This window comes from Sus scrofa, chromosome 12 (assembly GCF_054392235.1).
Source record: "Sus scrofa isolate SSC_HxYL_T2T_F1_AM1 chromosome 12, Sscrofa_HxYL_maternal_Yorkshire_Landrace_v2.0, whole genome shotgun sequence".
Lineage (NCBI taxonomy): Eukaryota > Metazoa > Chordata > Mammalia > Artiodactyla > Suidae > Sus > Sus scrofa.
In genome coordinates this window covers 15534680-15550918 of record NC_139394.1, presented here as the reverse complement: position 1 = coordinate 15550918, position 16239 = coordinate 15534680, and the positions used below count along the sequence as shown (strand labels likewise).

The window sequence follows — 16239 nt, the reverse complement described above, 5'->3', positions numbered from 1 at the left end:
CATTACCAAGTGGTGTAGGTTGCAGCTGCAGCTCAGATCTGGTATTCCTGTGTCTGTGGCTTAGGCCAGCAGCTACAGCTCCAATTTGACCCCTAGCCTGGGAACTTCCACATGTCACAGGTGGGGCCCTAAAAAGACAAGGAAGGAAGGAAGGGAAGAAGGAAGAAAATGTAACCAGTCTACCTAATGTAGAAATAAACACAGAGCATTGGAGAAAATGAGGAGACAGAGGAATATGTTCCAAACATAGAATAAGATATAAACTCAGAAAAAGAACTAAATGAAGTGGAGATAAGCAATCTACCCTTTAAAGAGTTCAAGACAGTGATCATAAAGATCCTCACCAGACTCGGGAGAAGAATGAATGAACACATTCAACAAAGAATGAGAAAATATGAAGAAGAGCTAAACAGAGCTGAAGAACATAATAACCGAAATAAAAAATACGCTAGAAGAAATCAACATCAAACTAGATGATACAGAGGAACAGGTCAGTGAGATAGAAGACAGAGTAGTGTAAAGCACCTGAACAGTACAGAAAAAAAGAAAAAGGAGTGTTTTAAAGGAGGGTAGTTTAAGAAACCTCTGGGACAGCGTCAAGCATACCAGCATTTGCAGTATAGAGGTCCAAGAAGGAGAAGAGAAAGAGAAAGAGCCAGGGAACTTATTCGAAGAAGTAATAGCTGAAAATTCCCCTAACCTAGGGAAGTAAACAGACATCCAGGTCCATGAAGCACAGAGTCCCAAACAAGATGAACTGAAAGAGGTCCACACTAAGACACATTATCATTTTAAATGGCAAAAGTTAAAGACAAGGAAAGAATCTTAGCTCCCATAAGACTATCAGCTGATTTTTCAGCAGAAGCTTTGCAGACCAGAAGGGCGTGGCACGATACATTCAAAGCGATGAAAGGGAAAAAAAACCTGCAATCAAGAATATTCTACTGGAGTTCCCGTCGTGGCTCGGTGGTTGACGAATCTGACTAGGAACCATGAGGTTTCGGGTTCGATCCCTGGCCTTGCCCAGTGGGTTGAGGATCCGGCATTGCCGTGAGCTGTGGTGTAGGTTGCAGACACGACTTGGATCCGGAGTTGCTGTGGCCCTGGTGTAGGCCTGCAGCAACAGCTCCAATTCGACCCCTGGCCTGGGAACCTCCATATGCTGCGGGAGCAGCCCAGAAAAAGGCAAAAAGACAAAAAAAAAAAAAAAGAATATTCTGCTAGGCAAGGCTAATATTCAGAATTGAAAGATAAAGAATTTTACAGATAAGCAAAAGCTAAAAGAGTTTCAATAGCACTAAACTGGCTTTAAAAGAAATGTTAAAGGGACTTCCCTAAATGGAAAAGAAAAAGCCACAACTAGAAATATGAAAATTATGAAAGGAAAAAAATCTCACTGGTAAAGGCCAACAAACATGCAGGAGAGGTAGTAGATCAACCATTTACCTGGTAGGAACATTAAAATCATCTGTACCCACAGTAAGTAGTTAAGGGATATATAAAACAGAGAGATGGAAAACATGATATCAGAAACATTGAACATGGGGCAGGGGTAGTAAAAATGTAGAGTGATTAGAATGCCTTCAAATGTAAGAGGTCATCAACTTAATCATTCATGTATACATGTATGTATAAAGTTATAAGTGAACCTCAGTGTCACCAAAAACAACAGATAGAAACAAAAAAGAAAAAGGAATCCAAACAACACTAAGGATAGTCATCGTCTCACAAGGGACGAGAACAGAGAAGAGGAGAGGAACAAAAAAGAACTACAAAAGTAGGACTTCCTGTTGTGGCTCAGCGGAAATGATTCTGACTAGCATCCTTGAGGACACAGGTTCGATCCCTGGCCCTGCTCAGTGGGTTAAGGATCCAGTGTTGCTGTGAGATGTGGTGCAGGTCACAGACGAGGCTCAGATCTGGCATTGCGGTGGCTGTGGTGTAGGCCAGCAGCTGTAGCTCCTATTGGACCCCTAGCCTGGAAACCTCCATATGCCATGGGCGTGGCCCTAAAAAGCAAAAAAAAAAAAAAAGAAAGAAAGAAAAGAAAAGACTTGGGGAGGGGGAATTATACCCAGATATAGCAGAAAAGAAAGGTATTAAGTAGATATGGTGCCACAAACTGCCAAGGCAGAGACAGTTTAAGTTAGCTTGTTCCCACAGGGCTGGTCTTTGTCCCCATTCGTGGACTGGCTTTGATATGCAGGGATGCTGTTAGCACGAGACTCTATTCTCATTTTGTTAGTACCACAAACCCAAGGGCTCCTGACTTACTGCTGATGATCCTTATGAGCTGGGCTAATAACTTAATTTTTTCTATATTTCTTTTTTAGGGTTTGAGTAAAAAAGTTGGCGTATCGTCCTCCATCCTTCAAGGTCTCTGGATCTCCTATAGCACAGAAGGTCTTTCCATGGCCTTGGCATCTTTACGAAACCTCTACACTCCAAATATAAAGGTAAATACATATAAATTACAAGTAAAGAATTAACTATGAAAAAGTAAGGACATTTAAGTGGCTCTTTAATTAATCTTTGACTTGCCTTACTTAGACTGTCTCCTATTAATTAGCCTTTTATTGGTAATGTAATGTTTTTTTGGTTTTTTTTTTGTTTTTTTTTTTGTCCTTTGTCTTTTTGTTGTTGTTGTTGTTGTTGCTATTTCTTGGGCCGCTCCCGCGGCATATGGAGGTTCCCAGGCTAGGGGTCAAATTGGAGCTGTAGCCACCGGCCTACGCCAGAGCCACAGCAACACGGGATCCGAGCCGCGTCTGCAACCTACACCACAGCTCACGGCAACGCCGGATCGTGAACCCACTGAGCAAGGGCAGGGACCGAACCCGCAACCTCATGGTTCCTAGTCGGATTCGTTAACCACTGCGCCACGACGGGAACTCCATGTAATGTATTTTAAATTGTTACCTTTCTTCTGTGAATTGAGAACGAAACCTATTGACCTCCTCCCTTCTGTAAGTTGACTCTGATGTGTAGACTAAGTCCTGCTGCTACCAGGGAGTAAATCATTCTCAAGTCATCTTTGTTCTGATAGTTTTTCTGACCGACAGTTCACGTAGTGGAGACCATATCAGCACTGCAGCCTGGATGGCGATTGCTCTAGTTACTGAGCAATTTAGATAAAGGAAACGTTTCACATCCTTTTCCAAAGGCAAGATATTGAAGAGAGAACAAGTGAAGATTGTAAAATGACGCAGTGACTAAATGCTACTAGGCACTGTTGCGGGGTCCCAGCTGACTTGACAAAAGATAACTAACAAGATGTGACTGATACTTATGTGAATATTATTTCTGTTTATTTACTTCATTTCCAGGTCAGCCGACTGCTGATTTTGGGAGGTGCCAACATTAATTACCGGACAGAAGTGTTAAATAATGCTCCAATTCTGTGTGTCCAGTCTCATCTTGGTTACACAGAAATGGTGGCCCTGCTGTTGGAGTTTGGAGCCAACGTGGACGCCTCCTCTGAAAGCGGCCTGACCCCTCTGGGCTACGCCGCAGCGGCAGGCTTCCTCAGCATTGTCGTGCTGCTGTGCAAGAAACGGGCCAAGGTAACGACTGTCTGGCTTTGCTGCTTTTTCTTCCTTCCCTTTCTCTTTCTTCCTGCTGCAGAGGCTTCCTTATCTCCTGTGTTACTTCAGGAGTCTAGGTAGAATTCGTCAGACCCTCTTAGGCAGCAGATCCAAGGGGAGCTAGCTCTGATTCCATCAACGTTTGCCCGCTTGCCGTGGCCAGTTCTGTGCTGCGTCTGGACACCGTTCTAAAACTTCTGAGAGGCACTTATGAAACTGCACTTATCAGCAGCCACAAAAATTCCCTAACAACCAAGAAATTCTCTCCTGAGCTCAGAGTGAGGAAAAAGAAGTGGGAAAGCAAGGAGCCTGCACTGGGAAGTCTGAACTGAATGGTTAGCCATGGACATAAGAACAGAGACCAGGCTCCTTCTCCCCTCCTGGAAGACCAGCCCAGCAGAGGTTTGGGGAGAAGACGATTCTCTCTGTTTATTCTTAGACTGACCAGAGGCATCAGAAGTGTTTCCATTAGTGTCCTTTAATTCTCTCAAAACATTTCTTCAAAATATATTTGCTTTATAGTAAGTATCTCAGGAGCCACCGATATGAAATAACCCAATTTCAAAATACCAGTAAATAGAAAAATGCTGGTCTCAAAGACGAGGGCCTCTGGGGAAAATTGTAGCTAGGTCGTATTTTGTTTCTGTCTGCAAAACAAGCTGAGGATTTTGGTGGTTTTGCAGTTTAATGTAAGTAACAGGTATGACCTCATTTTTAGGTGTCCATTGTTCTTACCAGGAAAGAATTGGGTCTCCTGAGACTCCTTTGGGAACTGGGACCTGGGAACCTCATCTAAAGCTTAACATCTAAGGCTCTGAAATCCCAGAGCCTTAGATGTTACTGTGACACAGGGATGGTCCCCCTATAATGTCCTCATCATTTGGATGGAAACCTCTCGAAGCGGAATGATAACTGGGCTTTATTATTACTGCTGTAAATTCGTATTCTGATCTCAGCTGGGTCTTTCCTGTTACTCAGCTATCATTTTATCCATCTCTCCTTTTCCCCAGAGCAGGTATGTAAATCGTCTGTGGTCTTCTTAAGACCCTATCACACCTCTTTTACCCTCCTACAGTTACCAAGACTGAGTTTATCTCCCTGAGCCTCTATCTTGAAACTCCAATAATCCGTTCTCACGCTCAGCCGTCTGCATCAGAGACAGACGTGTTTACCTTCCTTTCCAAAGCGATTGCCTCCGCCGGTATTTTTTATCTCTGTATTTTGCTCTTTCTCTCACATCGCTTCATTCTTTTTCTAAGTTCATCCTCCCTTCCTTCTCAGTTTCTGCAAACCTGTGACTGTCTTGGCTAACTCAAAAGAGAAACTTCCCGCCCTCCTCCGAACGGGAGGCCACCCTCCCCTCTCTTCCTGTCTATGTCCACCAAGCCTGTCCTGAGCGTCTTCTCCACTTGCTGTCACTGCTTCCTTCCTGCTCCTTAGCCACCTGCACTCTGGCTTCCATGAGAAAAAGAGGACGAAAGTCATTAAAATTGTAAACCTTGGAATCAAGCACACCCTGGTCAGAGCCTGCATTCACCCTTCTCTGAGGGCTTGGACAAGTCATTCGACCTCTCGGTCTCACTTGTTTTCATCGAGGAAAAGGATTCTCAGGGGCATCGTGGTAATTAAAAGTGATGGAGGCTTTTTAAAAAGAGGTGAAGTCTCTCTTAATGTCATGCAGTGCCTAATAAATAATATCTTTAAAAAAAGAAAAAGAAAAACCAACCTATTGACGTTCAACTGAAGCTACCCTCAAAAGTCACTAACAACTGCCAGTCACCAAATAAAGTAACTTTCTCTCTTTTCTCACCCCTCTAAACCACTGAAGAATTGTACCAGTTATTTGGTTGAATAACTGGATTGAATGTTCTTCGACTATAGTTTGATGCTTTTTCATCACTGGCAATCCAATTCGTTTGCGTGGTTTTGGCGAGCACACCACAGAAGTGATAACTGCAGCACTTTAGGAGGGCCGTGGTGGCGATGTCTTTTTACAGGGAATGTTAACTTCTCTCACTTGGATAAGCTGGTGTCTTCCAGGCTTCTCAGCCTGAAACTGTTTTTCCCATTTAGAATTAAGAAGTATCTTTAAGGGAGATGCTTTCAGACCAGGCAGAGATCTTGGATCTCAGGCTTTTGTCCACTAGTTTAGGATCCATCAGTGATTCTTGCTGCAGTCATTATTGCTATGGTATCTGCCTCTCCCTTCAACATTTATTAATTGGAATTCTGCTGTAAGGAAGCGCTATCCTGGGAGTTCCCATCGTGGCTCAGCAGAAATGAATCCAATTAGTATCCATGAGGATGTGGGTTCTATTCCTGGCCTTGATCAGTGGGTTAAGGATCTGGTGTTGCCGGGAGCTGTGGTACAGGTCACAGACGTGGTTCAGATCCCGCGTTGCTGTGGCTCTGGTGTAGGCCGGCAGCTGTAGCTCCAGTTCGACCCCTAGCCTGGGAACTTCCACATGCTGCAGGTGCAGCCCTAAAAAGCAAAAAAAGAAGAATTTCCCCTCCATGTATTTATTTACTCAATTATTTATTTATTTATAGACTTTGGTTGTGAATGCATGCTTTGACCAGGTTGTGCTTGATTCCAAAGTTTATGGTTTTAATGACTTGCCTCCTGGATATTTATTTTATGCTATGATCTATAACTCGTTGCTGGTATTTTGTCTTTGCTCAAAGTGCCCCAAATCTGGACATTGGGAGTGCCTTCAAGTTGCTTCCTGTGTCTTTTCAGCTTTCTCCACTCATTATTTTATGAGCACTTCTGTACTTTCCGGCACCATAAGATGTTCCTAACTCATCATTTGCTATTACTGTCCCAGCCTTGGAATCAGTCCTTTCCCCAGGAAGCAAAGCCTCCTTTTATTCATTCCTTTAGTTTTTAAAAATACAATTTGGAGCATGAAAATTCTCAATGACTCTTTATTACTTGTTAAAATTCAGATCATTCAGCCTGGCATTCAAAATATCCATGCTCTGGTCCCAAAAGACTCTCTCAGCTTTGTAGTTCAAACTCCCCCTTCATGTATTTTGTCCTTACAGAAACTAGAATTAATCATTTCCTCTCTCAGCCAGTAAAGATAGCCCTTTGCTTAGTCCATTTGAGGTGCTATAGCAAAATACCACAGACCCAGCACTTTGTAAACATTTCTTTCTTACAGTTATGGAAGCTAAGTCTCCCGATCACGGTGCCAGCAGATTTGGGGTCTGGTGAGAGCTCCCGGCTTCACAGACGGTGCCTTCTTGCTGTGTCCTCACATGATAGAAGAGGGCAAGCCAGCTCTCTGGGGCCTCCATATAAGGACGCTAATCCCATTCACAAGGGCACAGCCTGATCATGAATCATAATCATTCTTCAAAGGCGCCACCTCCTAATTACCTGGGAAGTTAGAATTCCAACATGTAATTTGGGGGGGACACAAACATTCAGACCATTGCACCTTTCCCTCTGAATCTGTTCCTGATTCTGGCTGGGAATTCTCTGAAATTTTACTGCACTTTTGCTTTCCTTATAACATGTCTTCTATTACACCTTTGTTGGACAAATTTTTAGCATTTATTACCTTTTTATCCTATCACATGCTTTTTCTATCTTGTTCATCTTTTGATCCTATCATGTACCTTGCACATAGTAGGCATTCAGTAAACATGTGTTATATGGATGGCTGGGTGGAACTAAAGCTGGTGAGAGCCAGAAAGAGAATTTGGGTTTCAAGTGCTCCAACTACCACTGCAAGATAATCTGCCTACCTGCCAGAAAAGGCTATTCAGCTATTGAGGCTCCCGGGTGGAGGCCTTCTGATAGATTGATCTTAATCAGGGATCCTCTTTCCGCCTAAACTTGTAACCAACACTGCAACTGTAAAAAATGCTGTTGGAACTTAGTCTAGCGTTAAGTTCCAAGTACCTCTAGCCATTTGGGCCAGATCTTGGAGATTCTGCCCTCCCATTGGAAGAGAGAGGTGGCCTTTGCCAAAGCTTAGTGGTCACATGTGTGACTCATGATATGAAATATTTTGCTTCTTTGGAAGACCAAAAAGTTTGAGCCTCAAAGTGTTTTTTCTTCCTTTTCGTGATCTCAAAGGCCATTTTTTGCGCCAACAGAACTTACAAGTCTTTCAGATTTTGATGTGAAAAGAAGTATTTGAGGACAAAGGGGAGTATACTTCAGGAAAACAGAGTTGAGGCTGGGAGTATGGGGTTTTTTGGCTTCTTTTGATATGAAAACAAAAGTCTGACCTTATTGCAAAGAGACTCTCCCCAGAGGGGCATCTGCCAGCTCACTGAAGATCTAGCTTGAGTAGGAGAGTATCTTCTAAATTTTCTCAGAGATTGGTTCTTGGAACAGGGGGCTGACATGACTGGACTGGGGCCCCAGCCACAAGTCTGCTTCACTAGGCTCCTGGTCCTCTCCCTTAGGTGGATCACTTGGATAAGAATGGCCAGTGTGCTCTGGTCCATGCTGCACTCCGAGGTCATCTGGAGGTTGTCAAGTTTCTGATTCAGTGTGACTGGACAATGGCGGGCCAGCAGCAAGGGGTGTTTAAGAAGAGCCACGCCATCCAACAGGCCCTCATCGCTGCAGCCAGCATGGGCTACACCGAGGTAAGAAATCCGGTGATAAGGTTTGGGTTTTGTTTTTGTTTTTGTTTTTGTTTTTCAGGCTGTGTTGACAGGCCTAGGAAAATGGGGGAAGAGAGTTGCATTTTTACAAAATGGTCAGCCTAATTAACATAAATTAGCTTTTTGGTCACTGATCTGAGGAAGGGGGAGATTCTAGGGTACTTAGAATTATGCTGGAAAGGGCTTTGGCAATGACCTGATCCGATTCCTCTCCATCTTTCCATCCCTATTTAACAGACATTGGGAGTTCCTGTCATGGCTCAGTGGTTAGCAAATCCAACTAGGAACCATGAGGTTACGGGTTCGATCCCTGGCCTTGCTCAGTAGGTTAAGGATCCGGCGTTGCCGTGAGCTGTGGTGTAGGTCACAGACGCAGCTCATGTCCCGAGTTGCTGTGGCTGTAGCATAGGCCGGGGTTACAGGTCCAATTGGACCCCTGGCCTGGAAACCCCCATATGCCATGGGTGCAGCCCTAGAAAAAGACAAAAGACAAAAAAAAAAAAAAAAAAAAAAAAAAAGATTAACAGACATTGACTCTGGGCTCAGAGGGATCATTTGCTGACCTGTGTTCACAGCGGTAAGCAGAGTGGAATGGGAAGGGCACAACATTTGGAATCTCAGAAGACCCAGTTTGAGTCCCAGCTTTCCTACTCATCAGCTCTGGACCTTGGCCAAGTTACCTAAGCTCTTAGAACCTTAGTTCCCCACCAGTAAAGTGAAGCTGATAAATTCTTGTTTATAGGACTGATATGAAAGGGGCTTTGTAAGTGGTTAAGCACTATACAGATTATTATTTTTGCTAATTTATTTATTAGCGAAAGTAATAGTATAGTGGCAGAATATGTGAAATTGGTAGTGTGCTAGGAAATGTTTAACAGCCAGCTCTGTGGAAGGGAGTGAAATGGAGCAGAATGTGTGTGTGTGTGTGTACATACATACTTAAATTAGATTATAAGTTTTACTGATATAAAAAATGTCATACTCACTTTACAAATAATAGTGAAATGTGTAATATTCCTTTTTTTAACACAAATTTTTTTGGCCACACCCTCAGCTTGCAGAAATGCCCAGGTTAGACATCAGACCTGTACCACAGCAGTGACAATGCCAGATCCTTAACCACTAGACCACCAGGGAACTCCTGTAATACTCTTAATTGAATGCTTTTGTTGATTTTTTGCTAAATTTATATCCGTACTCAACCTATGGGTACAACTCAACCATGATTTGATAAATGAAGTTGCACCCCAGATTGCTCTTTTCCCAATAATTTTGTCATTAAATCTGATGTGCAGACTACTTCTCACCCTCATGCAAAGGATATTCATTAAACTGGAACCTCTTTTACCTTTAGTACTAAATTGGGTTTATAAAGTTTGACACTTTCCAGGGCATAAATACCCCCAACCGTGGCTGATTTCAACTACCGGTATGACATCTGCAAACACAGAGTTTTAAAGAGGTGCCCAGGAGCACAGCCTTATGTAAAATTTCCACCCAACAGACACAATAAGAGCATAGATCATCATAAAATGTAGTTAAATAATTGATGTTATGAAAGTTGATATTTTAACATTTTTTAATATAATTAATTGTTATTTAATTTTTCATAAATGTCTTTGTTGCAAAATTCCAAAAATTTAGCAGTCAGCTTTTACGGGCCAGTACAAGTCAGCTCCCCAGTGTACGGGCTCCTTTTGTGATACAGCTGCCCTATCACTGACCAATATGTCACCAAGGGAGTGTTACGTAAAATTGGAATTCTTGTTATCTGTGGAAGGCTTTTTAGCTCTCTCTACAGTCAAACTCCTGGACACAGAGCTGTCACTTCCCTTTGTTGTTAGCAGCCATTCTCCTTTTTGTCCCCAAACAGTCCTTGTAATTCTGAGTGGAAAAATAGAAGATAACAGCTCTGCTCTGAAAAGATACAGGCCCTTGGTTTTCTCCATACTTGTTTTCTGGGTTTTTTTTGTTTATTGATTTTTTTATTTTTATTTATTTATTTGTCTTTTTGCCATTTCTTGGGCTGCTCCCGCGGCATGTGGAGGATCCCAGGCTAGGGGTCGAATCAGAGCTGTAGCTGCTGACCTATGCCAGAGCCACAGCAACTCGGGATCCAAGCCGCATCTGCGACCTACACCACAGTTCACGGCAACGCCGGATCCTAAACCCACTGAGCAAGGCCAGGGACCGAACCCGTAACTTCATGGTTCCTAGTTGGATTCGTTAACCACTACGCCATGACGGGAACTCCTGATTTTTTTATTTCTTGGTATTTTTATTGGGAGGATGAGGGATTGCCTCTTTAACTTGAATGTGATAAATATGTGATTTTTTTAAATCGCACGCTATGCAAGTTCATTGCATTCAAGAGAAACATGGAACACACTGTACCTGGTAGAACAGATGCTCATCATAGCAGCTTTGGGTTTCTTCACAAGGACAGTCAGTTCTGATTCGTTTTGTGTCCGACAGAGAGTGTGACCCTTGGAGCATCCGGGTGTCTTTCAGACCTCCCCGGCTGGCATCAGCAGTACAGTTTTCCACCTGAAGTTTGAGCTGACGCAACTTCTTGTTTCAGATTGTCTCCTACCTACTTGATCTTCCAGAAAAAGATGAAGAGGAAGTGGAGCGAGCACAGATCAACAGCTTTGACAGTCTGTGGGGAGAGACAGGTACCTCTCGTGGACATCACTCTCTTCTCTCGTGAATGTGTCGAGTTTGTGTGGAGATCCTCTCTGTGTCTCACCCTGATTTTGTGCTCTGCCAGGCCTTTGGCAGTCTCTGTCTCCTGGCTTTTGTATTGGAGACCCATTCAGCCAAAGTAGAAAGTCAAGCAATTTCCGTCTTGCAGTCCTCTTTTCCTTTGGATGCTCCATGCCATTAGCACCAGAGTCTTCTTTCAAACAGAACTTTCTCCCTGTTCTTGTTTCCAAATATTTTTTTTTTAAAGACTGAAAGTTTCCTTACAGTGTGCCAAACCATTACAGAAAATAGTTGTGGCCTTTTTTTGTTTTGTTTTTTTGTTTTTTTGTCTTTTTGTCTTTTCTAGGGCCACTCCCTCGGCACATGGAGGTTCCCAGGCTAGGGGTCTAATCGGAGCTGTAGCTGCCGGCCAATGCCACAGCCACAGCAACATGGGATCCGAGCCATGTCTGCAACCTACACCATAGCTCACGGCAACACTGGATCCTTAACCCACTGAATGAGGCCAGGGAGCGAACCCACAACCCCATGGTTCCTAGTTGGATTCATTAACCACTGCGCCACCACAGGAACTCCGACTTTTTTTTTTTAATGTGCTCTTTGTAGCAGTTAGAAATAAATATTTCCCCTGCAGTTGTAAACCAAGAAGTCAAATTTTTATCAATACCTCTGGCTTAATGAACCAAGTGCAGTCATGGCCTAGTGGTACCTGACCTGGTTAAACTGATAAGTTATGAGTACAGTTGCTATCAGGATGCAAAACGAAGGTACCCCTTTAGGGCACAGCCCTGTGCAGTCCCTCTGTGTCTGCAGCAAAGCCCCTTCCATATTGCTTAGGCACAAACAGAGGCCTTTGCGGGAAATGACGGTTGTCTTTCCCCCAAGTCTACAGTGGAACATCTGGAAAAACATTAGTAACCTTTTATATGTTTTTATGAAACCCAGGCAGTGAAAACTGTAGAGCCACCACAGATATGTGTCATATTTGCCAGGAGAAGCAGACCAATTCTGAGATGGCCAATTTAGGGAGAACATTTTATTAAACAAGAAGGGGATATTCTTTGATTCGGCTCAGAATGCTGTGAAAAGTAAGAGAAGACACTTGAATTCATTTAAAATCTATAATTACCTATTGAACTGTGCTGTTTCTACACATTGCAAAAGTCTTGTAGAGGTCTCGCGGCTTCTCTCACATCACGTACAATGGTCCAAAGCTCAGGAATTTGCTCCTCAAACAATCCCTCCATCTCTAAGGGCCAAAGGGAGCAGATGCCAGGCAGCTGCAGCTTAAGAGCCTATGACAGACGAAAGGAAAATGTGCAGCTGGAAACAGCTGCTGTCTCTGGGGCCCCACCCTGAGGGAAGCCAGAGGGCAGACTGAGGGGAAGGGACTGGCCAGGACCTCAGCCATTCTGGAGCGTGCGTAGTGGGACCTAGGGCTGCAGAAGGGACATGCAAGGTCACTGCCCTGTCAGCACAGCCTTCCCCAGCACGGTGTCTCCTGTTGCCAGACCACGTGCATGAAACCCCTGGGGAGGGCAACAAAAAGTAGTGGCCCAGTGTTGTCACCAGATAGAAATTACAAAGCTAAGAAACATAAAGATGAGAATCGCACACACACTCGTGATGTCCTTGAAAAGAATTCCTTTAAAATGTTCAAGAAGAGTGTGAACTGGAGTTGCCTGATGGCTCAGGGGGTTAAGGATCCAGCATTGGCACTGCTGTGGCGTGAGTTCAGTCCCTGGCCCAGGAACTTCCACATGCCCTGGACACAGCCAGAAAGAGGAGGAAAGAAAAAAGAAGAGTGTGAACTAAGTAGAAGGCTTATTTTTATTGATATGAACTTCTTATCAGAATAAAACTTTATGGCCTCAGAACTTTTAAAATATTTCTTGCTTTAAAGTGTGCAATAAAGTTTGTTATGTTAATTTTCTTACATATGTACCATATCTCAAGATGGTAAAAAATCAAAGTTTCATGTCAGTTTGCTTGTAGTCAGAATTGTGTTATATTTAATTTGATGTTTATGTGAAGTAATGTCAGTATTATAAACATGAGATGTTATTTAAATATGAGTTAGAATGAAGCACATTTGTAATATAATTTATAGATCTATAAAAAGTTATTTGACTTCAGAAGAATTTCTGGGAAATAATGTCTTTGCTATGTAAAAAGCACCGCTACAACTCAGCACTAGTGCAAAATAGACTCTGAGTTGCTTTTTTTTGTCTATGGTTATAAACTTATAAGAGCTACATGTTTCTTTCTAACTTAGCACATAATCATTTAAAATTTATAATGGTCCATTGAATTGTGATGTTTCCTCCAGTGGCAAAATCTTAATATATATTTCCCTTATATAGAGAATGAAGGGATGTGACCTATAGCCAGCTGGGTACGGTCTCATAGCTGCAACTTTGGCCTAAATAACACAAATTTTTTTTTTTAAGAAAAATGTGATGGTTGTGATGTTTCCAGCAATGTAGATATCATTTACCATATTAAATACAAAACACCACTAACTGTAAGAAGTATATAGCCATTACATTTTTTAAAAGCCTTCTGCCTATTAAACTGACACAGCTTTTTATTATCACATCGATTAGAAGATGCATCCTGATTTCATGGTTGTTAATATGCGGAGGGAAGAAAGTCAATCTTAGAATCAATGAGATAGATCTTTGCGTGTAGTGAGGTATTTATTGAGATGTAATTTTTACATATCACATTTTCTAAAAGCAGGTCACGAGACCATCCAGGTTGTCTTTGCCCTCCTGTTACGGCCTCTTTAGCCTTCCAAAGAGCACCTTCCTACATCGAGCTTTTACCGTCTGGCTGACCCCCGCCCCCCCCCCGCCCCCGTCCCACAGGGTTTTCTTAGATTCTTATGGAACAGCCTAGAAGAAAAGCAGTGAAGGTGACAGGATTGTTCGTCGAGCCTTCCTCTCCTTAGTCTTATGGCCACAGACCAGAACCAGCATTAAAAGCAACTCTGGAGAGCCTGAGCCCCCAAAGAAGCTAAAGTTCATAAAATACACAAGATACCCTTCATTCAGGCCTTCATCATCTTTTGCCTAGATTATTGCACCTGCCTCCTCGCTGATCTTCTTGTCTCTGGCCTCACCCTTTTGCGATGTATTTCCCAGACTTTAGCCAAAGGGATCTTTGGTTCTAAGCCACAATCTGCCCCTGTCACTTTCCTGCTTCCTACCCACCCTTCATTGACCACCTGGAGCATTAATGTAGCTTAAAAAGACCAGTCATGGTCTCTAGCCTCATCTACTGCCTGTCTTCTCCATCAACAGCAGACGTGCTGTTTCCTCCCTCGGTGCTTTTGTATGTGCCCTCCCTGTGCCTAGAATGCTTCCTCCTTGTCCTGGCCTCTGAGTTCTCCTGTTTCTCTTCCAGCATCTGGTACAGATTGTCATCTCTTCCTGGAGACCTTCTCAGACACGTCTTCCTCTGTGCCACCTCCAGACATGCCACCCCATGGACTTATCTCTGTGTGCTTATCACACTGTATAGTAATGTGTTTGTTTATTTGCCCATTATCCTTCCTCAACCCTGAGTTCCTTGACGGCGGAGACAGTGTCTGACAAATAGCTCCATAAATGTGTAACTAATTAACATTGTTTTGGATAGCAGTGATCAGTTTGTGTCCCCCCCCCCCCACCTCCGTCCCATTGGTCTTATGTGACCGGTCTGTGCTGTGCTCTTTCAAGGTTGAGAATGGAACCGTTTGCTTCGCTGTGTTCTATTTAATAATCAGCATCCCATCCAAGCAGACTTTGGCTATATCCTCAGCTCTGAGCTGCATCCTGTCGTCTCTTCAAACTACTTAGACGTCTCCCTTTGAAAAAGGACTGTTTATGTCAGATAATCTCATCAGATGCTGATAAGCTGGGAACAAATTCTGTTACTAGTCTCTTAGGAAGAGATTCGGCTCCAAACTGCTGTTTATTCTAAGAATCAGTTTCTTGTTTTACAGACCTGGCTTTGCCATAATCGTCTCTCTTTCAAAAAGTTTTTAACAGTGTTTGATAAGACCTATATAAAATCCAGCGAAAGCAACTCCTTACTCTTGGATTTTGAGAAGCGCAGATCCAATTTTACATAGTTGTGTTGTTCTAAGATGAAATTGGCCAGCTGGGTTAACGACCATGTCCAGCTATCAGCTGGAGATTCCTGCCAAATTACATCATAACCTAAGCAACAGAGATGATACAACAAAGAAAAGGACTGAATGGAACATTCTCTCTCATATAAATGTATTATCCAGTGGGTTGAGATGGGCCAGCCAGAGCAACATAACTCCAGCTTAGAGTGGACCTTACAAGTTTAGCGTTTAAGATGGACACTGGTTGTGAATTTTCAGCTGTGTTCCATATCCTGGCATCAGTGTTGAGAGACTGAATGCTGAAATACTGTCTGTATTTCCTCCAGAGTGCTATAAATCCTTTCATGAAAAAGAAGGTATTTGTACATGTGGGCGTGCATGCACACACATGCGTACACAGACACACCTGCCCATCATGCACAAGATACTGAAAAGGAGGTTTGCTGCAACCCTATGCCCTAGTAGCTACGTAAATGGGGTCAGAACTTGGGGGGTAGAAGTTTTCCAACTCGTTTATGTACCAACAAGATGATTCTTATGGTTCCTAACGCGTGTCTAACCCAGTCAAGTTCTCCTCCCCCACCCCTGCCAGCCTTTACTGAGATGCAGTTGACGTACAACACTGTGTATAAATTTAATGCATACAGTGTGATGGTTGCCAGTCGAGTTTTTAAGCTACTTTTGTGTTCTAAACTAAATTTTTTTCCTGAATTATTAGAAGTAGGAAATTGGGGGAGGGGATCATTTTGATTTAGAAAACAGGAGACAAAACTTCTTCGTCAGGTGAATAGTCAGACCCATCAACACCGATAACTTATCCATTCAGAGCTCGGAAACGCCCCTCCCCTCAGAGAAGATGAAGCCTCTGCCCTTTGGTGAGAAACAGGACAGAAATGCCTATGTTAAAAGATCCAAATAAAACAGTACACGTGAGGTAAGGCATGTAGACTTACAAACTAAACTCTAGTTTAGGAGTGAATATATCTTCTAAAAGGGTCACATTTTCCTTTATAAGCCCTTTTTATCCTTGAGGAAGGAAAAGATTACTTTGAAGGTTTATCTTAGTGGAAATTACAGGTAGCGTTGGTTTTGCCTGAGTCAGTTGTGGATAAATTTGGCGGAGCCCAAAGACAAAATGCCATCATTTGCACTTAAATGAAAAAAAAAATTACAAGTGACCCTTTGATTTGAATTTCAATTGCT

General features: G+C 42.9%; 1 protein-coding gene across 30 annotated transcripts in view; it reads left to right on the top strand.

Annotated features, from left to right (window-relative positions):
• The window catches only part of TANC2 (tetratricopeptide repeat, ankyrin repeat and coiled-coil containing 2), a 365101-nt gene that overhangs the window by 324015 nt on the left and 24847 nt on the right, over window positions 1-16239 (top strand). For all 30 annotated transcript variants that reach the window (XM_021068131.2, XM_084984071.1, XM_021068130.2 and 27 more), the window contains 4 exons: window positions 2334-2456; window positions 3327-3563; window positions 8010-8195; window positions 10795-10888. In XM_021068131.2, coding sequence (XP_020923790.2) covers window positions 2334-2456; window positions 3327-3563; window positions 8010-8195; window positions 10795-10888 — 640 coding nt within the window. The remainder of the gene's footprint in view (window positions 1-2333; window positions 2457-3326; window positions 3564-8009; window positions 8196-10794; window positions 10889-16239) is intronic.